We start from the raw sequence: 25,733 nt of genomic DNA, 5'->3' as shown, positions 1-25,733 counted from the left end.
AGCTGCCTGTAACCCTTCTGCATAGTTGTTAGAGACAAATGACTACTTGCTATGTGCTTTGCAGAGTTATGCTGAATAAATGCCCTTTTTTATTAAGTAAGGACCGTGACAACCATGTCTAACAAGTTCTGGAGAAAGAGATCCTCTAAGGGAGCACATGTGACTGAGTAGAACTGCTTGGGCAGAAAGAAATATGCAAGGAAAGGTCTTGCTTTTTTTCGTGCTTACCACAGTACAGAACAGAGCAGATCTGGGGCCTGGAGGCATCTGGTGGAAAAACACTGGTTTTCTAGCCTTTGGTTGAAAGTCTTCCTTCTATGATGTGCACCTTCTATTCTGGCATTTGGATTTTTTTCCCTTCTTTCCACAAAAGTGCTTCATCCATGGTGGTTTTGAATGTTTTTTGTTACCATAAGGGTGAGCAGGAAGAGGCTTATTTAAGTCACGGAATCACAAGCCAGATATTGCATAGAGATGCCTCCAGAAGGAGCTCCTTGATACTATGATGCTTTTATGACATCTGGCAAAAGCAGACTCAAAGCTCTTTTTCTCTTCAGACTCTTCCTTCAGGTGGTATTTAGTGCTAGCCTAAACTACAAATCGCATTTTTGCCTACATAGCACATTAGTCAGGGGAATATGATGATTTAGGTTTTATTTTCACTAGCAAAAGTTAAATAGAAGATAGTTTGAGTTTGGATTGCTTGGAGGGTGGCAAGAAGTTGGGTGTTCTTCTTCCCACCAAACCCAGACATAGAAAATGTGGCCATCTGCAGATGAAATGCTTTATCCTCTAGTGGAATCCAGCAGTTTGCCCCTTCAGACATTGGAATTATGACAGAGCTTGTAATATTACTGCTTGTTACTGGCACATCCTACCCCCACTCATGCTCATGGGAGTCATAGAATCATAGAGTTGTAGAATGGCTTGGGTTGGAAGGGACCTTAAAGACTATCTCATCCCAACCACCATGCCAGGGGCACTTTTCTCCAGCCCATGTTGTTTAGAGCCACATCCAGCCTGAACTTGAACACTCCCAGGGACAGGACTTCCAGAACTTCTAGGCAACCTCTCACAGTAAAGAATTTCTTCCTAATATCTAATCTAAAGCTACTCTCTTTCAGTTTTAAGCCATTCCCCCTTGTTCTGTCTACAGGTTCTTGTCGAAAGTCCCTCTCTATGTTTCTTGTAGGGTCCCTTCAGGTTCTAGAAGGTTGCAGTTAGGCCACCTTGCAGCCTCCTCTTTTCCAGGCTGAACAATTCCAATTCCCTCAGCCTTTTCTTATAGGAGAGATGCTCCATCCCTCTAAACATCTTGGTGGCCTCCTCTGGACTCACACCAGCAGGTCCATGTCCTTCTGTGCTGGGACCCCAGAGCTGGATGCAGTGTTCCAGGTGGGGTCTCCCCAGAGCAGAGCAGAGGGGCAGAATCCCCTCCCTCCCCTGCTGCCCACACTGCCTTGGATGCAGCCCAGGACACGTTTGGCTTTCTGGGCTGGGAGTGCTCATGGCTGGGTCATGTCCAGCCTCTCACCCACCAGCACCCCCAAGTCCTTCTCACAGGGCTGCTCTCCATCTGTTCATCCCCAGCCTGTGCTGATACTGGGAGTGTCCTGACCCAGGTGCAGCACCTTGCACCTGGTCTTGTTTAACCTCATGAGATTCCCATGGGCCCACTTCTCAAACTTGTCCAGGTCCCTCTGGATGGCATCCTGACCTTCAGGGGTCCATCTTTCAAGCTGTTGTAGGCTATCTGCTAACAGAAAGGGGACACAGGTCTCCCCATCCCTGCTAGGCAACAGTCAGTTTTGTATATTTGATTTCAGGGGACTGTAGAGAGCACAGGTAGAGTGGCTTGTACTGATCAGTAGCACCTCCCCTTCAGGCTACATCATTCACTTCACAGAGCAACCTGCTCAGCAGTGGATTCACTGTGAACTGTCTACAGGCTGAGCACTTCTGTCAATTCATCCTTGCTTGACTGGAGAGGTACCTAGGAAACACCCAGCATTTCAGGGATGGGAGTAGTGTCACTACTAGCTGGCTTGCTGTGATCTAATTGTAGTGGCACTGTGCATGCTATGTCAAGCAAAACTCAGCTTGCTGACCTTAGTGTTGTACCCTGTTTTCTTTGTGGTATGTATCCAGTCTTGCAGCTTGTCATCTTCAACATTTTAGTTTTCTGAGGGGAAAAATCTGTTATTTCTAGGGGCTGTGCAGAGCAGTGATTTTGCAGGCAAGCTGACCCTTGTCAAAAGTGGATTGCAAGTGATTTCAGTGGTACAGGAGATGCTTGCCAGATCAGTGATGTAGTCTATAAAGTTTATTCTGCTGTACTGGAAGAGCATGCACTGTAAATGTGCAAAAAGTGACCTCATTCTGTTCACATTAAAGATAATGGGTGAAGCCATTTGAAAATCCCAGAGACAATATTCTCAAAGTTTTCTTTAGCAGTTATAGTGAGAGCTTGGTAGTGTGTCAAACTTATGTCTTTCAACAGAAAAAAAAAAAGAAAGCTTGAACCATTTGAATAAGTTATAAATCCTGAGTAGCTCTTTGTGGAAAATAATTTCTCCCTGCTTTTATGAGCCACTGCCCCAAGAAACTTTTTGCCTGACTGTTAGAAAGCATCCTGAATTTGCGTGTTCATCTGTAACACTGCTGAATACAGTTAGGGCTTAATGACAAACACTGTGTGCTGTTCCTTGAGCTTCCACTGTGCTTCTACTCACATAACGAAGTGTGATGGGAGGCAAAGTTCTGGTAAGTTCCGTTTGTTCCTTCCCAGAGGAACATGACACTAGATCTCTGCAAGATACCTGTCAGAGGATCTGAGACACAAAAATTCACAAAATGCAAGGTTTTGATCCATCCAGCCTCAGTACTTGGGAATCCATATAGTTTGCACAGAATTACTGCACACAGTGCTTAGTTCTGGCTGTGAGACTGTTTCTGTCATAACATAACAATCCCAGGCGGGAATTAGTACCTCTTTCTAATAGATTTTGTGCAATTATGGAACAGAGAGATTGTGTCTGCCACAAAGAGCTTGAGATCTAAATGAAGTTGCCTGTCTCTGGTGGCAGACCAGTTGGAAGCCCAATCAAGATACAGTGGGTTGTGTTGTCTCTGCCATGGACTGAGAGATTGAGAGAGACCACCAAACAAACTGCCGTGATCATCAGAAGTGGTCGAGGATGGAGATACTTTTCTTCTTAAATGATCTTGCAGAAAGTGAATATTTTAATATTCTATACACTTTCTGGAGCCCAATCCTGGTTTGCCAAACTCTGAGCAAAAACTAAAATACCTTTCTAACCAGACTTTAATGAGGCTTCTAAGCCCTCTCCTCATTTGAACTATTTGGTCCACTCCTGTGTGGGGACTTGCAGCCGAAAGTGGTGCTGACTTGAACTGTGGGAACTGGATTTTGTATAGAAGTCAACATCTACTGTCTGTGCAGGATGACTGGTCCTCTAACATTCAGACGATGAAAAGGTTCCCATGAACTCCCTCATTCTGAAGGCCGACTGATTACATATCACACAAGTGCTAATTGCACAGGGAGAGGGATTTTTCAACCACTCTTCTGTACCGGTAAATATATTCCCAGCACTCCTCCTAGACTCTCCTGCCATTCCTGGAAAAATCTTGGGTATATCTTTTCCTCATGGACCTTGGGTGTTGGCTTTACATGCTCTTCTGGAGGTCCCTGCAAAGCCAAGTGATTCAGCTGTGTAAGGCATCATACCAAGCCTGCAATTGTATCCCATTTGGGCTCTGCAGCGGTCCAGTTTTTTAGGTAGCAGCACAGCCATCAAGCTGAAAAGAGATTTGTGTGGAAGACATACCTAGTTGAAGGGGGGGCCAGCAGTTTTCTTTAAAAAGTGAAGAAAAGCTAATTTTAGCCTGGTTTGAAACAAATAAAAATAGGAGGTTTGGTTTTCACCTTACTCTGGAAAATTCCTTCACTAGCTAGTTGGGGAGCTGTTGTCCCTCTACCTCTCTCCTTTTTCCTTTACTTCTAGGTAAAAAAACCCACTCTAATCACTGTATCAATGCAATACAGTATCTCTTACCACCTTTGTCAGTAACATGTCCAGAAGTTGTATCTCTCTGCTCATAACCTGGCAGAGTTAGTTCTGCTAAGGCAAAGGCAGCATCACCTCAGAAACCATGGAGCAGTCTGCCCAGCGAGGGCAGAATCCATTAATTGTAGTTTATAGAGCAAAGAAGCTTTTTAATTCCAGATTTATTACCATGCACAGAGTATAGATAATGGTTTTTTATTTAGTCTAGCACAAGTATGGAACAAATACAGTGTCGAATTCTGAAAAAGTAACTTTACACTGTGGCATGAGAGGCAGGTGCTTCAATTTAAGTGGTGCAATTGCATCACTTTTGGCCAATGTACTTAAGCATCTTTTGCCTTTTGAGCATGTTTCTTAAGGTCTTTCCATTTAAAAGGTCAGAGATCTTGATTGTGGATGTCTTCCAGGTGGAAAAGAGTCTACAGGCCAAGGCAGTGGTGTACACTCCTTGGAACCTGCTGCTCTGCTGTAAGCTGTCATGGCTTTTGTCATGGTTTCAGGAGTGCAGCCAGCTTAGGAATTGAGACCTTCACATTTTCTACAAGCTCCTGCAGGAAATCAGAGTTTACAAACCATATGAAATATTGCAAATTGCTGTATTTTTCACCTTAATCCAGTTGCTGAGTAAAGAGAAACACACATTTTGCACACACCTGAATTAAAAAAGATCATTCAGCAGGGACTTCTGTAGAGATGTGCAGAGCATCATGTTGAAGACTGCAGTAGATGATTACTATTCACTGACTTCATGTTGTCTGAATCCCTGGAGGTGACTGAGCTACTCGTCTTAAAAAGATAAAGCTTTAAGGAAGAGTGCTAAGCCTTCTGAGGCAGTCTCAGAGAAGGATGTGACCTTCCTTAAGGATGTTCATGTGTGCAATATTATGCATCCTACTATGTCAGGATGGAGTAACAGTAGAAGGAAGAAGGAATAATACTTTTGAGAAGGGATATGTCTGCAGTTGCATCCTCTCCCTCCTCCAGCTTCATAGAAGGTATTGCTGCATTTTCAAAAGATGCATTTTCAAGTTAACAGAAGAGCAAAACTGATAGAAATACTCCCTGGAAGAAGAAATGGTTTCAAAATCTGATGTTCTAGAATAGTAAGGCTTCCTTTGCACAGGGGTCTTCAGAACACCCAAAGACAGAGGAGTTGCACAGGAGAAGTTAAACAGGACATGCATGACAACTTGTTGTCATTCAATAGAAGAGGCCACATTACTCCGACTGGAGGAGGCAAGCAGGAAGAGGCAGGAATTAACCCACAATCCCAAAGCTTCTTTTGTTGCCTGCATGGTTTGGCTTTTTGGTACTCTGCTGTTTAATAAGCTGTTAAAATGGTTCAGAATTTTATAAATCTGTCAGGTGTGTGTGTCAGCTAAGTGTGAAATTTCTCTAAAGTATACAGGCTTTGCTGTTTCAGATCTTGCCAAAACCTGAGCACCTGGGCAGACAAACCTGCACAAACCACACAGCAGGCATATGGGTCACTGAGGTGACCTTGAAGCTGTGAATTCCCAGATACACTTCACAGCAGGGATGCAAATCACAGAAAAATGCAGGCAGTTTTCTGAAGGGGACAAACCTTTGGTGGCACAGCAAAAATTTTCCCTCTCTACATCAGTTTGAGTTCTGGAGCCAAGCATTAAGGCAGTGAGATCCAGACTCTGTTTTTCTGTTGCTCTGCCCAGGGTGTCCCCATCAGTGCAGCAGACTGATTCTGTGTCCTCCTCTGCATCCTGCCTATGGCCTGCAGCCTTGAGCACCCTGTCTTCAAGATCTGCAGCTAATCCATTCCTGGAGAGCAATCAGGCATGTCACAGGTTTCATGTGCTTACCGGTCCCTTCTTACTTGATGTGGCCAGAGGGTGATGAGAAGCTGCATTGGGGGTCTCTTTGTGTTGCCAGGATCAGGGTGGTCTTTGCCTTTGATGGTGAAGAGAGAAGGCCAGCAGATGAATTTGGTAGGCATTAAGTAGTGTAGTGTCCCAGCTGTTCTATTCACATGGAAAGCATTGGGATGCCTGTCCTAAAGAAATCTCATAGCAGTAATTCCTCCCACATACTGCTAAGGTTCAGTGTTGGGGCATGTGATCTTACACCTGTCAAATTAAATAAGCTTTCCAGAAGAAAGCTGGCTGGAGATGAAGCCAGTTCTTTTATGTGTTACAAAGGCTAGATGCCAAGGCCGAGGCTGGGTAGGATTTTTAACATACCTGGACCACAACATGCTTTTTTACCAAGCACACAGATGTATCTACTCTCCCAGTCATGATAAAGGTCTTCATTTATGGTCAATGATCCCTCTGTGTTCTTATGTTTGAGTAATGTGATTCCTGTGATTAACTGGAGAGGAGGCAGAAATGGCATGTCCAGCAGCCCCATCGGTCTCTGTGACTCAGCAGGGAGTTACCCCCTAACTGAAGAGGGGCACTCATGCCCTCCCAGACCTGTATGGGTCTTCAAAAGGTGCAAATGGGTAAGATCTCCAGAGCTAATCAAAAAGTAAGAGGAACCCAGCCCTCTACAGCCTCTTCAGGAAGGAAGGAACACTTAGCCAGAATGGCAGTTTGTGAACTGGTGTATTGTCTCATTAGTTTGGAAGGGTACTGGCAGATAGAAGGTGGCAAGTCTCAGACTTCGGATTGCATCACACTATGCTTGTAGGGAAGGTTCTCTCCCTCTTTCTTTTCTCTATAAAACCAGGCATGAATGTAGAATTACGTTCCTGAATGTAGAAGTTAAAACTCAAACACACCAGCAACTGCCACATGTGTTAGCAGATCCCTGAGCATCAGACAATGTAAGTATCCTTAGCTCAAAAGCTTAAAGAAAAAGGGTTTGAGCCAGTAGTTTCATCCCACAAATGACAAGAAGTGCTTTTCAGCAGCAGAGGAGCCCTGCACAGTACAACTGCCAAGCACAGCCTTGCAAAATGAGCAAGATGGGATGCCATGCAGGTCAGTGCCGAAAGCCTTGGGATCAGCAGGCAAGCTGCCACGCAGACAGGCAAAGGGAGGAAGCCTCAGTACGAACATTTTGGTGTGGGGCACTGAGACTCTGAAACAATTTGCTAATCCAGCCAGAATGTAAGGATTAAAACACAAAGCCCAACTCTAGGTATTAATTCCTTCATTTGGGTCTTTTCTACCAGTGCTTTGAAAATAACAAGCAAAAAGCTGGATATGGTTCAAGTACCAGAATTAGCACTGGTTGTCCCTGTGGATCCTGGCCATTGCTCTGTGCTGACCATCCAAATCAGTTTGTTCCCTTTCCACCTCAGAAAATCCAATTTCCTCTTCCCACTTAGTGTGCTGTGTCCTGCAGAAGTTTTAAGTTTCTTGAGGTGAACATGTCTGTCATATGTGCAATTAAAATGTATAAAAAGGGAAAACAAATTTTGCTGAAATCCCAGTCTTGGTAATTCTAATCTCTCACCAAGTGAAAAATAATGCATAGAGATCCTAACCAGACATTTGCTTAAGGGAAACCCAGCATAAGCCATCAGAGCTTCAGCTTGGATGCCTTAAAATCTTTGTGATTTATTTTTCATTTCGAGATAAACCTTGTATGGGTGTTTCTCTGCACATTCAGCTGTGATCAGAAGTGTTTCCACCTTTACAATAAGGCTTTACAACAGCCTCATTGGCAGCATAAAGAGGTATTTAAGGAGTGTATGGGGTATAAGGGTAAACAAGAGAATTTTATTTGAAGCTGTGGAAATGTGATTAAATTATAGCCACAGACCAAGTCCTGTCTTTCTCCTTTTCAGCAGCAGACAGTGGAAAGATAGACATTGAATGGCATGGATTTAAACCAAAGCCAGTTAGCAGCAATATGAGAGTAGGGAAAGATAATGAACTGATTTTCTACAAATAGTCTACTCAGGCTCAAGAAAACTCCTTATTGTATACTTTTGTGAATGAAAATGTAAAGTCTGCTTAACATTCCTTATCCAAAATATATTTTTAAGAAAAATACAGAGAAGAGGTACTTGATTAAAAAGCAGCTTATTTCAAAATTTTGCTGGTTGTCTAAAGAAAATAGAAGTTTCAGAATTTCTTCTATGTGACATTATCTAGAAAATTCACCTTATTTTTAGGAAGAAAGGCAATTTGCTAGACGAATACAGAATTTTTCATCTAGCTCAGGCGTTAATAGAAGGTCAGTCCTGGCAAGCTATACACATCATCTTGGAGGTTAGCTGTAGTAGGCAGTAGGTAATGAAGTGTGGTTGCCTGTCATTTATGACTCCTTTAAGGATTATCCAGAATAATGGATAAATCATTCTATTTCATGATTTATACTAACAGGCTCTATACAGCTTTTTGAGCTCTTTCCAGAAATAATTGATGTTGCAAAGAACGTTGCTCCTGGACTCAGGTGACCCTGAGCTCTTACCCATTTCCCATTTTCAGGGTTAGTGTAAAAACTTTAAAGTTCTGGAAGACATGCTGATGTGGAATTAATAGGGGGTGGGAATCTGACATTTTTATGGTAACTGTTTGCTTCATTGTCGCATCTCACAGAAAAGGTACTCAGACCCCAATGACCCTGGTCACCTCTCAGCAGCCATTAAAGAGCCTGAGATCAAATTGTAAATGCATAGGAATGTGTGGCTTTTTTTCTGTCAGCAACTGAAGGGAAGCCACATCTGTGGGTGTCAGTCCATGTTCACTTCAGGAATGGGAGGAAAGAAGGGAAATTGACTGAAACATTTCATACTTCAGGGACTCATTATGGTGGTGGCCCAGTCAAAAATGCACATCGATTGTGTTAGACCTGAAGCTGCTTCCACTGACCCAGTAGCACTCAGTGAAAGGAAGATTTGCATGTAAGATCTGGGTTGCATGGAAGTGGGTATTCCTGCTCCGTCCAAGTGGGGATTTCTCCATGGGCTACCAGAGGAACTGTGTTTTCTTCCCAGATATTTTTACTTCATCATCTCAATGAGACATTTTTCCATTATGTCCCCTTTCAAAATTGCTAATAATGGAATTTTTAAAAAAGAAATTCCTTCCCATGTTCATCAGTTTTCAGTAAGGGCTGTTGTTCTGGGAGCAGTGCCATCCTTTTATTTGTTGTTTGAGATGCATGGTGATTTTAATTAAGGAGTCATTGTCTATGTGCATTGTGGTGGCTGCCTTCAGTGACCAGAGAGCTATAATTACAAGCACACAGGGCAGATGAAATTCTTGCTGCAGCCCTTTAGAGGATTTTGGGAATTGTCTTCACCAAAGATTATCCTTTCTCCTCCTGGACAGTTTTGACTTGGATAGTCTCAACTATGACATTGGCAGTGGGTTTGTGGCAGTCAGGAAATGTTCATAACTCAGAAGTCCCAAGCAGCAGTTAGTCTTACAGGGCTCCATGTGAACTAACTTCTCCTCTATATCCCAAACAGACTGGATGACTATTTCAGGTCTCCTACTCGAATACTGTGTTGAGGGCAATGTGCAAGTGGAAGCAGAACTATTCAATTTGCTTTAACGGGTCAGCACAGGCCTAACTCTTAGATGCAAAGTTACAGTGGAAGCCAGTGTATTTCTGCCTTACAATATGTTATTTCTTCACCTTGAGGGTCACCACATTGCAAGTAATTCTGCCTTACCCTTTGCAGAGGCCTGTTCAGTATACTAGATAAAAAGCATTTCCATAACTTCCAGGCTCTTCTACTTACTCCTTTACCAGGTTCTGCCTCAGTGAATTAAGTTTATTTTGTTTCCAAAACAAACATGGCAAGTCATTTCTTACATTCTGTGGCAAGCTGTGTGGTTAATGGGAATCAACCCTTGCAACAGTAATCTCCATTTTATACCAGTTTCACAAGAGAGGAGGTGGAAGGCGTACCTAATCGTGAATTGTTCACCTTGTCTCCAGCCTCAGCTTTGATTTCCTGCTGGGTATACAGCTGTGGAAAGAGCAGGCATGACAAAGGAAGCTAAACCCAGCCCTTACCTTTTAGGTGGGTTTCACTCGCTCCCCTCAGGCATTTATCTGCTGCACCTGTGCAATTGGGAACTCCTGTTGTTTATTCCTCAACAATCCATCTGCTTCTTGCTTGGAGTAATGGACATGGACACAGCTTTATTATTAAGTGGGTATATGGAAGATAATGAAAATCACTGCAGCAGGAGGCTGTGCTCCTGCTACCCCTGCATCCTATCTAGAACTTTCCAACATACAATTTGCTTCAGTTAGATACGGAGGAGGTCTGGTAAGGTGGGCTACCAAGGTCTCAGACACTTAGGACACTTGGAATAATGAATCTGTGCTTTAGGAAATGAGTCTTCTGCACAGGAGAACTGTGAGTGAAGAAAGTTGTCTGTCAGTCTCCTCACCTCCTGATGCTACGCAGAAGCAGAGAGTGCAATTCTCTAAAGTTCAGAAGACGAATTCCGTTATACATGTGCAGGGAAGTTGTCCCTGGCTCATGTTTTAAGTGAAACAAAGCTTAGTGAGGTGGCCATGGGATTTCAGGGAACTGGGGCAGAGAGAGTTTGGCAGTAAAAAGCCTAAGGGAGTAAAGCCAGTAGCTTACATCTATGTCTGTTGATGATGTAATTGTAGATAAAAAATTGATGTCAAGACAAGCATAGCTTGATTCTGCTTGGAGCATGGTAGGAGAGGAGCTGCAGGAAGAGTCATTTCCTATAATCTGAAAAAACATATATTTTTCCCTGTGCTCAAAACAGGAGACCAGACAAGCCTCCAGCTTGCAATTACAGAGTCTGCATGGCTACCCATAACAACAGGATTTTCACCAGGCATAGTCATGCAGGACAATTGACAGTAAATAATGAAAGTGGGCATTGATGCTCCAAAAGGAGCAGGCATCCTGCCACTGTCCTTCAAGGTGTATTTATTCTGATGTAACAGTGTCTCTGCTTCAGTTCTGCATCCTGCCTCTTCTGCTGCTGGGATTTGGGCTGCATGCTGTTCACAGCAGCAGATAACATTCAGAACTGGAGTCTGCAAAGCACTGCCAGTACTGGGCTGTATCATTGCAACTGGCAGGGATGGTTGCTCTCAGGAGAGTTTCCTTCTCTTCAGACACAAGAGGAAAATAAAGAGGTGACCAGACATGAATGAAGAAAATGGGGGGGGGGGGGGGGGGGGGGGGGGGGAAGAGAGAAGAGAAAAACAAAAAAAGGGAGAAAAGTAGCCTCCTGTCTCTCTTAATATTTTCTTTCCTGGGAACCATTGCTGCTGAACAGCAGAAGAGGAAGCAAATATACAGATTTGATTTCATTTATGAGAGACATGTACTTACCACAGTGAAAATGGTCATTTTAACCACCACCCTGATGAAAGTTTCAGTTACCCTGAGGAATGGTTTCTTGGGATTATGAGAACTGCAGGTTGAAATTTTTTACAGAACTCAGATGCTCCTTTTCCCACAGAGTTCTGGGTCTCTCCAAACTGGCAACAGAAAAATGAAATGTCAGTAACTCTTTTGCTTGGTTTTTTTTCCTTACTTCCTGCCCTAAAAATATGTGAGTTTTAAATACAGGGGGAATGATATCTGTCAACTGGGCAGAACAGAGAAAATAATCACTTGCTGAAGAAATTAACATAATTCTTTGAAGACAATTCTTTGTAACTGTTTTCCTTGCTTTGAAGCACACTATGGTTTTCCTCTACTTGTGTCATTTTTGGGTGCATTTATTTTGCATTGTCACAACAGGCAAATATTGTCACAACATGTGCATTGTCACAACCTCTGTGTCAGGCTGAACACTTGCTTGGCATGCAGGATGATTCCAATGGGAAACCTCTGAAACTATTGATGGTAGCTCCTGCAGTGCTGTGCCACCCTTCTACTCAAGGTTCACATGATCCCTCTTGGATTTTCTGTTGAGTTGGGGATGTTTTCTTTCATCCCAGCATGTTATCTTGGATACTTGTTCCATAAGCCTTAGCCTGACATCAATTTTAGGCATGTATTTTCACAGTGAGGTCAATCAAATAGAGCTTAGCTTCTGTGCTGCTTCATGGTATGCTTTCGCCACAGGTCTGAGTTAGATTTAAAACAAAGAAATCAGGTTCTTCTGACAGTACAAATAGTCCAAAGGGCTTTACCAAGTCTTTACTGCTCCAAGGATTGCTAGAGGTGCATGTTTCTCCACAGACGCTTGTGGCTTGGTGGGCTGAGTAATCTTTGTATCTCTTCCCACGCTCTGCAGGCAGATTTCTAAACGAGAACAAAAATTATTTTGTAATGAAGAAATGAAGTATTCTATGATTGCAATATCTTATGGAATTTTTTTGGTGTAACTTGTTTTCTTCAAGATCTTATACTTGCTTTGGGTTTGAGTTTTTAGTAGTTGGTGGCAATGGTTTGTGATTGGTTGAGTTGTTTTGACTGGAACAGTTTGAGAAGTGTGATACTAAACTGTAGGTTATTTTGATCAACATAACACACTATTCAGACAAAAAAGTCAGTAGTTGTTAGGATTAACAATGAGAGAAAGACAAAAGCACACAGAAACTTAGTAGAAGTCCTTAAAATCATATGTGGTTCAGGGGTTGACTGAACCAGATGTATTTCAGTTTCTGTAGTAACTGTCCTCACAGTATTCCTTCTCTCTGACTGTCCTCAGGCTCCCCTGGGACGTCCATCATGTTCTGGAATGCACAGCATCCTGAGGCAATGATTTCCACAGCAGACCATTGCATTGGCTTCAAACCTTCCCCATCCAGTTTCACTTGATGCCCCTTTTTTTCCTGGAAGACAGAGTGAGAAGTAGATGTCCACTGGCTATTTCCATGATTTCACAGATCTGTATTTGATCCTCCCAATGCCTCTTGTTCTTCAAGTGCAAGGGTTCTTACTGAGTATCTGATATATTTGGTTTAGCAATAGGAAGATGACACTGACCAACTTTAATGCTAAGAATTTCATCCTTTCCAAAATCTACCTCCTTGGAAATAAATTTATGGCTTACATATTGCACATCCACCTATGAATGCCTGAATACAAATCTCATTTTTACACAATATGAGTCACCTTGCTGCTTGACCTATGTTCTTTTCCACTCATGGAGGTCTGAGTAAAAAAAAAAAGTATTTTTACTTCCCTGTTTTTCCTTGTAATTTGGTGAAGGGAGAGATGCAAACCTTAAATCCTGTTTTACTTATTAATATCTCAAATATTCAGAGTGCCCTGAGACTACCTCCCAAATGGTACTCCTCTACCATTTTGGAAGGGTAACCATCTGTGATGACTGTCTGTATTCTTACAAAAGCAGCACAGATATACCTCAGGAAGATACATATGGTTTCCTTTAAACATGCCACAATCACAGTAAAACTAGTTCCAGTCTTTTCCCCCTCTCTTCAATCCAGTTTCGGGAGTGAACCTTTTTGTTTAAAGTAAACACTCAATTTTCTTGGTGCCAGGACCCTTAGAAATTTGTAATTTAGCAGGAATATTTGGGAAAAAGTTATGTGTAAGTAGATGGACAAAGCAATGAGAAACATTTACTGGCCAACTCATAGAAAAGTGACTTAACAAATGCTCAAGTTAAGCATGTGCTTCAAATCCCCTGTTTCCATAAAGTACTGAACCAGAAGACTGTTTAAGTGAAGACTGGAATGATGTCTGAAATCCTTGACATGATGGTTTTGGTGGGATTTTTGTCATCCAGTCCAGTCTTCCACCACACTTTTCCAGAACCTCCTTATGTAAGCCAGGTACATATAAAGTCCCAACCTTCAGTGACTGGGATAAACCTGAATAGAAAGTGATATTGTGACCTGAGGGTGGAAAGTCCTGATAGCTGATTCACACGATGTTTAGAGAAAAAAAAAAAAAGTACTTTTTATTACCCATATTCCTCACCCATAGCTTGTACAAAATCAGAGGGTAAAGGCATACACTCAGGCTGTCTGAATGCCGGTGAAATGGAAACATGAGCAATATTCCAATTTAACTCCACAGAATCCACAAGTTAATAAGTACTTCAAGTATTTTAGTGCCTGCTGTGTTGCTGCCCACAGGGAAAATACTCTAAGTGCTTTCCCTTTCTCAAAAAGAAAAGGAGTTTTCATCTATCTTTTATAAAGCTGTCTAGTTACATCCATTATACAGCATGACACAACCAGCCAAAGGATATATTGTGGTGGTTTCCATCACATGTTGTAGTGACAAGGTTTTTGTGGAAGGCAGAATACATACATACACACACACGTGTGTGTGTGTGTGTGTGTGTGTGTGTGTGTGTGTATTTGTCTGTGTGTATATTTGTGTGTGTGTGTGTATACACATTTATGTATAAACATATATATATATATATATATAGATGCACTTATCAATCTAGATCACTTGACAGTGAAGATGTATGTGCCTTATGCTGGCCTTTGGTGTGTCAAATGTGGGGTGTTAATGCCTACATAATGTGAAATCCAGTATTTTTTCACCTGGCCAGTTTGACACGAAAGGGCAGAATTATCCTTATTCCAAGAATATTAGGCATTAACTGCAACAGCTTTTAAAACTACTTTATTCTGGTCCATGGCTGACCAGCTGTTTGAGGAAATAGCAGAGAACAAAATCTGATTTTCAGACTCTGTGTACACTGTTAGTATCACAGAAAGAAAAAAATGGCAAGAGATGTCCCTGAATAATATTGGGGTTTTTAATCCCTGAACCATCTAATACCTTATTCATTTCAAAAATGCGAAGGGCTAATGCAGACTGAGGATAGGAATGATGATCCACAGATCACAGTTCTGTATGAGAAGGATTTTTAAAGGTGCACACATAAATTCTGTATGCCTGTATGTGCATAAATGCAAACTGTCTTCTGTGTGCAGAGACCAGTGAGATGTCAAGATAGGCACTGTTTATGACAATTTAATTACTAAAAATGCTAATTTTCCTACCGTAAAACAACTTCAGTGAACCTGTTGGAGCAAGAAGAGGGCCAACAGGATGATTTGAGGGATGAAGCCCCTCTACTAGCAGAAAAGGCTGAGAGGACTGGGATTGTTCAGCCTAAGAAAGAGAAGGGGTGACCTAATTGCGGCCTTCTAGGACCTGAAGGGACCCTACAAAAAACATGGAGAGGGACTTTTTACAAAAGTGTATAGAGGCCTTCATTTATTACTCAGTAATTCTATCTTCACCACAAAATCTCAGATGAGAAAAGACCTTCAGGGGAGGGAACCTGGTCCAGGATGGGGATGGATGGGTGAGGAGAAATGCTCCCCAGAAGTTGCAGAAGACTGACAAAGGCAAACAGCTGACCTTCTTAACAGGAAAGTGTTGTGGGGGTAAAAGCAGTTTTCCTCTGGAAACACGTGAGAGAGCCTGCTGCCTGCAGAAGGGAGCGGCCTGAGCACAGGCGAGTGGCAATGAACGGACTGTGGAAAGGACTGTGCTGTCCTTGGCACCACTTGGTCAGTCCAGCTTCAGGGACCTGGTAATGGCCAGCTGCTGGTGTGCACTGGTGGCTTGAATTTTAAACACAGCCAGCTGGAGGTTACCAACCCCATCTACTTTGTAGGTAAATCCTGTGCCCTCTGGCTGAAACATCTTCTCCCTATTGAGCCCAGGGAAAGCCTTACCACCAACCTTGCTGAAAGGGGAAGAATAAGGTCTGCAAGCAGCTCACCTCCTCCGTGATACCACCCCCTGCTGTAGTGACATCTTGTTGTCACACAAGTGCACCACGCTATCCATGGTTTTGGCCCCAGAATCTCAAATGCAAAATCACATCTTTGTCCCTTTAACTTCTCTCTCGGCTGTAATGCCTCTTTTCTCCCCTCCTCTGGGACTGTGCACTCTGTTGCTGCTCCGGCTGCTGGGAGCAAGCGAAGAGAATTTCTCCTACTGGCAAGTAACCAGCCAGTCTGGGGCTGGCCCCTTCCCAGAACGCTGCTGTTTGCATACCAGCAGGCAGAGGAGCAGGTGAATGGGACTGGTGACATCTGTACAGATGTGTTTGACTGCTTACATGCTGTTACGAATCTGCTACCCTTAAAGCCTCCGTTTCTCTGACGAGATCTCTCTCTTTCTTCCCCTCTCTCTCTCTCCCTCTCTCTCTCTCTTTCTCTCAAAATTATTTTTCCAAGGAGAAAAGGAAAAGGCAGACAGAAATAGAAGGCAAGAGACAACAGCTTGAGGACCAGATACTTCAGCTGCAGCATTTCAAGGTAAGGGACTGATGCCAGAAATGATGGATTGACTAAATCTGTTCATTATTAGACATGCAGATCACACGTCTGAAAGCTGGGAAAAGCCCACTCTGACATGAAGCAGCTTTCACTGCCGGAGCTTATCTCTTGCAGTGATCATGTCCTGCCTGCTTTTCATTCGGTGCATTTCATGCACAGGACCATGTTGTTTAAATGGTTTAGGAGCATGGAGTCAGGAGGGTGTGAGTGCAGGCAGCGCAGTGGTGCTGTTATTATTAAATGGTGTTATTTATTATACATAATGATAAGACACCAATCACTGTGGATTGGGTGTGCACTGCATGGCTTCTGCCAGCACTTTCTGCCTGCAGAGCTGCGTTGGATTTCTCTGGTGCCTGTCATTAGGTTTTGTGCATGTGTGTTGCAGAAGGAGTGGTAGTTAGCATGCATCTGTGTACATGTGTAAAGATTTCATTGTAGGATTGAGTTATTAGGCATGCATGGCATAATAAAATGGGCATGTATGTACATGCAGGGAAGGTGTTGATGTGTATGTGTGACTCTACATGGAGAAGCGCCTTGATATTTAACAGGGTGCCGAGCAATCCCAGTCCCTGTTGGTCTCCATGACAGCTGCAGATAGCATCATTTGAAAGCCATCCTTGCTATTTCTATCATTTCTCCCCTCCTGTCAGTAGCATATTTGTGCATAGCAAAGATAAGAACAAAAACATGCTTGTGATCTTTTTGTAACTGATGAGCATTTGTGGGTCAGATCTTGTTATATTAGTTCAGTAGGGAAGCCTGAGGAATTTCAGTGATTAAAATATCTGAGAAAGATGATTAGAACTGGACAGTTTGTCCTCACAGCAAGTGAGCTGAGCTGTGTTTTTAAAATTAAGGTATTTAGGTTTCTTGTGCAATAAGTGTACATGTATACGTGTGTTTGAACAGTGCACCTGCATTGGGAGATGATGTGCAGAATATCTCTGCCCACACATGCACTTGTGGACCAGACTGCAAGTTATGCTACAGGCAGGATTTTCTCCTGCCTCTCCAAGACCCTGCAGTCATGTTCTGCATGTCCTCCTTTTCTGGTAAACACAATGCAGTTAAGCCCAAGTAATTGATACCACCTACACAAATGCCCCATCAGGTTTACCACCAGTCTGTGGATGTCACACGTTGGTGTTTCCAGTCAAAGATGTGATTGCATTTCTGTGGGGCAACAGGAGTTGCCATTTTGTTCAGGCTGCCATTGACTACAGGCAGGGGAGAATTTCTTCTGATAACTGTAGGGTACTGCAGCAGAGCAGTAAGGTACTATTCCAGTACCTTCACAGTGCTTGCTTTTTATCTTTTTGCTACCAAGCTGATGACTCCTTTTAGGATGTTAACTGTTTCCAAGCTAACTGCATTATGATTCTTCAAGAAATTCCTTAAGCACAGCCTTTTGGATAGACAGTTCTGTCAATTTTCTGCTTCATCTGTTTTACTTTGATATAGCTGTTGCTAAAATGTATTTTATCATCATCCATAGGAAAAATAAAACCCCTCAAGGTGGTGCAGTGGGATCAGCCCCTCAGCTGATGTAGACTGGTATTGGCTTCAGCCCTGCTATGCTGATTGCCACTAGTGGAGGTTCAGTTTTGCTGCATGGATTTTTTCAGTGACACACACAAAAAATAGCTGTGTCCCTTGTTTTTTTTATCCCACAGGCTGGAGCCAGATCAGTAATCATACAGAAAGCTAATGGGAGATCAGGGCACAGAAATTTAATGTCAGAGACTTTAAAATGGCAGCTTTCTCAGCTGAAGTCACAGCCAGACTTAAGGTCTGTAATGCTGTGTGCAAGGATGAGCACCAGGACATTATAAGATCTCCATTCAGTGGCATCACTTGTCACCAGAGGAATATTGTGCTGCTTTTACAGGGGTGGTCATGGTGACTGCTGCTCTGGGAGCTGCCTGTACCACCAAGCAATTGTGTGCTGGGAGACAATGTCTCTGTCACCTGAATGAGGTGATAGCAGAGGTCTGACTGGGATTGCTGAGTTCATCCTTGTTGCTGCTAAAACCTTCATAAAATTAAAATAACAAAAAATTTTAAAAATTAAGATAGAGGCACTGTCTGGTAGTGTTTCTGTTTCTCTTTGGAGACAGACAGAGAAAACTGCATTTTTGTTTCATACATTGTTCACTGTTCTGGTTGCTTAGTGGAGTGCTGACCAACATTATATTTTGCCTGCCAGTTTGATTTGCTCATTTGCAAAACTTGTATCCCCCTCCCATCTCCCTAGTGCTCTCCCTCACCTCACCCTGTTTGTCCTGGGCCTCTCCAAGTCAGGGGCTCAAAGTCTGACATCAATATAGTCCCTCAGTCTGATATGGCTCGCCAGTCTGATGCACCAGACCAAAATAAGAACGTGTATTTTCCCTCTGAGTGCAAGTAGAAACATGATTCATTTCCTGAATTATGGGGATTTCATCTAATTCTGTGCAAGGCATAAATCTGGGTTAAAAGACCAGGCTTTCCTAGGAAGCCTCTGTATTTACTTAAAATGCTGTGTCTGTTGATGTCCATATAGAGTGCCAGGATTTCATATCAGTGTTCATTAAAATCTGCTGTGAAGAAGCCTTTGAAAATGAAATCTAGGTTAATCCTGTGTCTGCAGTATCTGGGTTGATCCCACAAGCATAACAGCTTGAATTCACACAAAGACATTCATGCCAGTATTCAATGGGTTTGCTCCATTTTTGTGCAGTGTCAGAGTAATTTTCTTTTTAACCTGCACTGTGTAAAATAGCATGTTTGGTTACCTAATAAGGGTTCTGGAAGCTACAGGGTCTCTGTTAATTTCAGAAAATTTATTCACATTGGAAAATATCTAATAGAAATAGTTTATTGCAAATGTTTATGCTGGATTACCTACAGTTTTCAAGTTGCTAATGCCAATTAGACCCTGACAAAATGACTTTACTACCAGTTCATTCATTTATCCCTTGCCACATATCTGGCTGAAAACAAGGCAGCAGAAGGTGCTATCCCACTGCTCTAGGCAGAGCAACCCAGCAAACACTAGACCTAGTAAAAGTTAGCACTGAATGTGAACAAAACTGTGGCAACACCTTTTACAAAGGCTCCTGAGAATGAGGTCAGTGCTGAGGACATCAGAACAAAAGTGTGGCTCAGATATTAATGTTCTCTGTGAGATTCAGAGTTAATCAAGTGAAACCCTTCAAATGTGAAAATCTGGAGTAGGAGAGAGTCTAGAGTAGTAGAGGCTCTAAAAGCTGAATTTCCTTTTGCTGACAGTGAAACCATATCCTCTCTTCTGTGAATCACTGCAGAGTAAGGACATTGGTGGGCACAGACTGACTGTGTAGTACCTTGGGGCCATTGGGTCTCTCTGTTGAAGGCAGGAGGTGTATTTGTCTACATTACAATCAGATGTCTTCATTGGAAAGGCCCTTGGTGTTGGAACAGGTATAAAGATGCTCTGAAGCCCCATTTTTTGAGATTGAGCATGCTCTTTTGCTCTAATAAGAGGCAATTTACAACAGTTCCCCTAACCTCACACCTATTCCAGTCCTTAAGATGAAAATAATACTTTTTCTTCCATATAATACAAGGTCAAATTGTGTTTTTTAACAATAGATGGAGTTTAAATGTCAGGCCACAACAGTTTCTTGGCTGTATGCCTACAAATGGGGCTTCCTTGTCCATGGGAACTGGAGGTGTTACCAGCTTCTAGAGTTTAAAATCAGAGAAGTGGTCAAAATTCACCTTACACCAAACACATTTTGTGCAGTATCCATCAAAATTAGTTGGTTTCTGGAGAAAGACTAAAATTTATTTTGGTGTCTCAGTTTAACTGGACAATACAACCTACAAGCAACAACTTCTTTTAAGAACTTGATCAGCTAGGCAGCAGTTGGGCCAGCTTGTTTTAACAGGGATGTTTACTATTTCAAATAACCTCCAGGGTAGCAGTATTTCTTCAAAAATCTGACTGCCTCTGTAGTTAGTTGAATAGAATTTCTATAATTGTTTACTGTAGCTCTATTTGGTGGCCGATGGTAATAAAATAAACAGAACAAAACCTCCTAATTGAATGAAAAATTACTTCTCTGCTGTTACTTTAACTATTACAATTACAATAAATCCATTTTCCACAGTTAGTGGAAAGTTTAGTTCCACAGTTTAGTTCTGGAGTCATATAAATATTAGGGACCTATTTATTTTAACATCTGCTTCTTAAAGACTGCAGTTCATGAGCACAATCTGTAACATAATTACATCTTTACTCTGAAGGAAAGGAAAGCCTTTTTACGTTGTTATAGAGATTTTCTTAGGGTATAGTTTTAGCTGAAACCATCTCATCTATAAATAAATTTTAATTTTATAGTTTCAGTTATATTGCTGTCCTCAATTTAATCTGTTCTTAAAATAATTGCTGTCAGAAAATATAAATAGGTATGTCTGTCTCTCTCTCAATATATGTACAACACTGTGGAGAAACAGAGATAACTTTTGCAAATGAAGGAATCTTGTAATCTCTTTATAGCAAATCCCTTTATGATTTTCAAGTAAATTAATACTTAAACCAAATGGCAACTCAGCCAAGCACAAAAAAATGTTTGGTGGTGTCATCCAGTCACCATTCCCTACAGGGTCAGTGCAATATTTGCCAAAACCTAGTTCAGAGATAAGGGTATCATGTAGAACAGTGTCAGATGCCTTGCACAAGCCGAGGAAGACGGTATCTGTTGCTCTTCCTTTATCCATTAATGATTTATGGCTCCATCATAGAAGGCCACCAAATCTGTCAGGAGTGATTTGCCCTCAGTGAAGCCATGTTGGCTGTCACCAGTCATGTCCTTGTTTTTCATGTGGCTTAGCACAGTTTCCAGGAGGATCCTGCTCCGTGATCTTGCAGGCACTGAGGTGGATGGGACTGATTGGCCTGTCATTGTACAGGTCTTCCTTTTTTTCCTTTTTAAAAGCAGGGCATATGCTCCCATCTTTCCAGTCACTGGAAACTTTACCAGTCTGCCATAACTTCTCAAATAAAGTGAGTAACGGCTTAGCCACTTGCTCTGCCAGTTCCCTCATCAGGTCCTAAGGTCTTGTGCACCTTCAGGTTCCTTAGATGGTCTTGGACCGGATGTTCTACTACAGTGGGTGGTTCTATATTCTCCCAGTCCCTGCCTTTGCCTTCTGCATCTCAGGCAGTGTGACTGGAGCACTTGCTGGTTAAGGCTGAGGCAAAAATGTAATTGAGTACCTCAGCCTTCTCCATGTCCCAGGGAACCAGGTCTCCTTTTCCTTCTGGAGAGACTGAATGTTTTCCCTAGTCTTCTTTTTATCACCAGCATATCTGTAGAAGCCTTTTTTCTTGTCTTTGATGTGTTTGGCCATATTTAAGCGCATCAAGGCTTTAGATTTCCTGACCTGATCCCTGCCTGCTTGAACAATCCCTTTGTATTCCTCACTTGGAGAATTGCTTTCATCGCTTGTCCTTGCTTTCACACTCCACAGGCTTTCTTTTCATGTTTGGCCTTGTCCAGGAGATCCCTGTTCATGCACACAGGCCTCCTGGCATATTTGCCTGGCTTCCTCTTTGTTGGGATAATCACTCCTGAGCTTGGAGGAGGTGATCCTTGAATATCAACCAGCTTTCTTGGGCCCCTCTTCCCTCCAGGTGTTTATCCCATGATTTTCTACAAAGCAGATCCCTGAGGAGGCCAGAGTCTGCTCTGCTGAAGTCCAGGTACAGAGCTTTCTGTGCACCTTCCTTGCTGCCCTAAGGATCTCAAACTCCATTTCATGGTCTTTGCAGTCAAGGCTGCCCTTGAGCTTCACATTCCCCACCAGCCCCTCCTCATTGGGAGAAACAGGTCTGGCATAGCACCTCCTCTCCTTGGCTCTTCTATCACTTGGAGAAGGAAGTTATCATCATGGCACTCCAGGAAGCTCCTGGTTTGCTTATGCCCTGCTGCTGTCTCTCCAAAAGGTTTTGGGGTTTTTGAAGTCCGCCATGAGGAATAGGGCTTGTGAACATGAGTTAACTTTCATCTGTCCGTAGAGAGCATCAGCAGCAGTTTTGGGGCATGGAGAGGTTAAGAACAAATTCAGAGAGGAATTTCCATTTTGAGAGCACAGGGGACCCCTCTTCATCCCATTCTAGCACCTTTGGGCTGATGCCCACCTTGTCCTGAGAAGTTTGTCTCCCACCAGGACTTAAACTGAGAATCGAGAGGCTCTCTGACACTCTGCTAACCTGTTTTATGATCCAGAAGAGAAATCCCTATTCATTAGGCCAGAAAGGGAGTGGGAGATGGAATAGGCCTGCACAGTGAAAGTATTTAGGGCACTACTCTATCTGAATTGTTTACAGAGCATGAAACCCTGGATATCCTTGTTGAGAAGTAGCATTTTGAAAGGAGGGGTTTTAAAAATCCTTATAGGCTTTTCTTTTCAAGGAATCAGAAAACAAAGTGACTATCCTCAGTTAAAATCTTTTAGTAATAAAAGAATAAAATAGAATTAAAAAATAGAATAATTTATTGAGGGCAGCTATACAAATTGACTTCCACAGACATGAGAGCTTTTGTCCTTTAGCTCATGTTCCTTATCTGCTTGCACGTCATTGAAACACAGCTGTAATTATTCTGGTATGATCTCTACAAGTTGTGCTTTTATTCAGGAAGAAGATTACGTGTGAGTTGTGCTTTGAACTGGGGCAGAGTTATCCTGGGATGATCATGTAAATAAGCATACCATACAGGCAGAACTTCCTTGAAAAGCATCAAAATTAGCATTCAGGTTTCAAGCAGTAACAAGGTCCTTCAAGCACCTCATAGCCACTCCAGCAGATTTTGTTGCAGCCAGACTGTGCCAGTGTAGCTCAAGGACATTTACGGTTCTCTGCAACCTGAGCCCCTCCCAATGGCCTGAAACACGTTCAAAAACTAATTCACATCACCTGAATCCAGCTTTTTAAAATAATGAGTATAAGAAATTTTAAGACTGGAAAAGAAAGGAATATCTGAAATAGAACTTTTCTTTTTACCTCTTTTGACTGATGTGTCTATGTGGGAAGGAGTGACAAACTGAAGCCAAGGTGAGACTGAATAGGGAGAGGAAATTATTCCTTTGGGAGATAAGACTGAAAACAACTATGGCTCTGTAGTAATAATAACTTGCAAAGCCTATTTGTTTTGGGGGGAGAGGTTTGAGAATTTTTGAAATCTCAGATTGTTAACTATTACAAAGGTTTTCTTTTTATTAATTTTTACTTCTCTCACAATACAATTTACTTGCTTTGTAAACACGGAGTGAGTACTCATAGGGAAAACCAAAGCATACCTAAATTTCTGGCACCAGGAGGTAAAACGGTGGTGCCTCTTTTCATCTGTGTATCTTTAAGAGGATGTTTTGTTCAGTCTTTTCAGTCCAACCGCATGAAGGCCAGAAACATCAACTAGCTTGCAAGTTTTTTATTCTAGCTCCAAAATTCCCTGGGAATCAGAGATGTTCTCATGAATTAAAGAAGTAATTTGTGTGTGAGGGAACCCTGGAGATCTCCTTGCGCTCCTGCCAACAGGAGCAGGTTTTTCCCATGCCCATCTTCATCCCAATACATTTGGATTCTCTACCAGGACAGAATCCCATGATCCACCCCCTGCAGACTTGCTCCCAGGCTGGGCCATGTGGGACCTCATTGCAGCATCCCCTTTTGCAAGCTGTGCTCCTGATGGTGTGTGCCTGCCTGTCTCCTCATCCCTCCCCTCACCTCTGCAGCACCTGCTAGCATTTGTTTATAGTTTACTCTCATTATGGTGCTTAACCTTGCCACAAGTGAAATTTTGAACAATTGAACAGAGCCATCATTATCATCCTGCAACAAAAGTCTGAAATTTTAAATAGACTTTCTAAAGAGAGACACTGAAAAATAAACCCTAACTATCCAGCATAAAACACACTCTCTAGAAGAAGTATCTTCCTGTTGCTTCAAGCAGAAATTTCTGGTAGACTGGATGCTTAGAAAATACATGTAGAAAAGACTTATGTGCTTGGCTTAACTGAACATCTTACTGCTCCTTGTGCTTCATCTCAATGTCATCTCAAGTTTTTACTGAATGTTGGAAACACTTACCTTATATTGGACTGTACCTGTGATCCCTGTCAGTGAAACTAGTGTGACAGGCCAGTGCTCTGCAGCTGATGAATGATCTGAACAAGAGAGATACACACTTTGTGTCTGCTCTTGTAGAGTCTTGGCAGCGTCTCTTGCTGTGGTGGGTTTCCTTGAAGCTAAAAGAGCTCAGGTTTTAGTTCATCTTCTTCATCTTTGACTGGAAACAACTGTCTACTTGATTTACAAAGTTAAATAAATGGGACCTGAACAATTTTAAAGCAATGTACTCAGAATATTTACACTGGTGGTCTTCCTAATGAAGGGGAAGCTTACTCTGAGGACATAAACTGATTGGTGCTTTTTGTCCCCAAAAACCATTCCTAATAGGGCCTCTATCTGTACAGCTGCAATTCCTGTTCGTGTGAGGTTTTTAAACAGACAAAGCAAGAGACCTTCATGAAGAAGCTATCTGTAGCTGTCATCGTACCCATCCCTCAGGTCATATGCCACAGACATGCCTTCTCCATGCATCTGCAGCTCCGGTTGCATGTGGGTCACACTGAAGCCCCTTGCCTTGTCATGGGGGCACCAAGCCCAGATGCAGCCCTTCTCCAAGTGAGCACAAATCATTCCCGCTATCTCAGTCTTCCCTCACCCGTTTCTGCAGTCATGTTGCACTGTTTTACATGTTCCTGTCTGCTCTGTTGCTGTGCTGAACATGTGTTTTGAGAAAAAGCAGTGGCTATGTAAATACTCAGAGGAGCTAAAGGGCACTCAAATGTACCTGCTACAGCAAGCAAACAAGGGGGAAAGATAATCTCTGCAAAGTCTTTTGGCTGCCATGGTTCCAGGTGGGGCTTGTATTTATTTTTATTTACTTGTTTACTTGCTTCTTTTATTATTTATTTTCTCATCTCCCCACATGTACCCTGCCCTTACACTCACAGCCTGGTGGCTAACTGGTGTTGTACCAAAATTCTGTTACTCCAGGAGCTGTAGGGAAAGAGGAGACATGCTTTTTGGGGACAGGCGGAGCACCAGTCCCATTGGTGAGCAGACTTCCTTGGAGATCCTGGCCTCAGTGGTCCACTGCAGTAAAGATTTTATGAAAATGAAAAACTCAGGCAAATTACCCACGCCTGTGGTGCTGAGAAGAAACTTAGGAAGAGGTTATGCCATCAGTCTCCAGTGCCTGGTCACAAAAGCTTGTCCATTACAGTGGACAGGTCTAAACACAATGGAAAAAATTAAGTTAATGTGTTTTAATATTCTGTGTGATGAATACACATTAACCAACTGTTGGACCATCTTCGCAACTCTTAATTAAATGTAATCCTTAAAAAAAAATTTAAGACATC

The 25,733-nt window shown here is 42.4% G+C and overlaps 1 protein-coding gene across 1 annotated transcript in view; it reads left to right on the top strand.

Annotated features, from left to right (window-relative positions):
* PALM2AKAP2 (PALM2 and AKAP2 fusion) overlaps positions 1–25,733 on the top strand; it is a 265,609-nt gene that overhangs the window by 29,994 nt on the left and 209,882 nt on the right. The window contains exon 3 of the mRNA XM_069002320.1: positions 16,170–16,250. Coding sequence (XP_068858421.1) covers positions 16,170–16,250 — 81 coding nt within the window. The remainder of the gene's footprint in view (positions 1–16,169; positions 16,251–25,733) is intronic.

This window comes from Aphelocoma coerulescens (assembly GCF_041296385.1).
Source record: "Aphelocoma coerulescens isolate FSJ_1873_10779 chromosome Z unlocalized genomic scaffold, UR_Acoe_1.0 ChrZ, whole genome shotgun sequence".
NCBI lineage: Eukaryota > Metazoa > Chordata > Aves > Passeriformes > Corvidae > Aphelocoma > Aphelocoma coerulescens.
The sequence above is the reverse complement of the archived record's forward strand: the minus strand, read 5'-3'. Positions and strand labels throughout refer to the sequence as shown.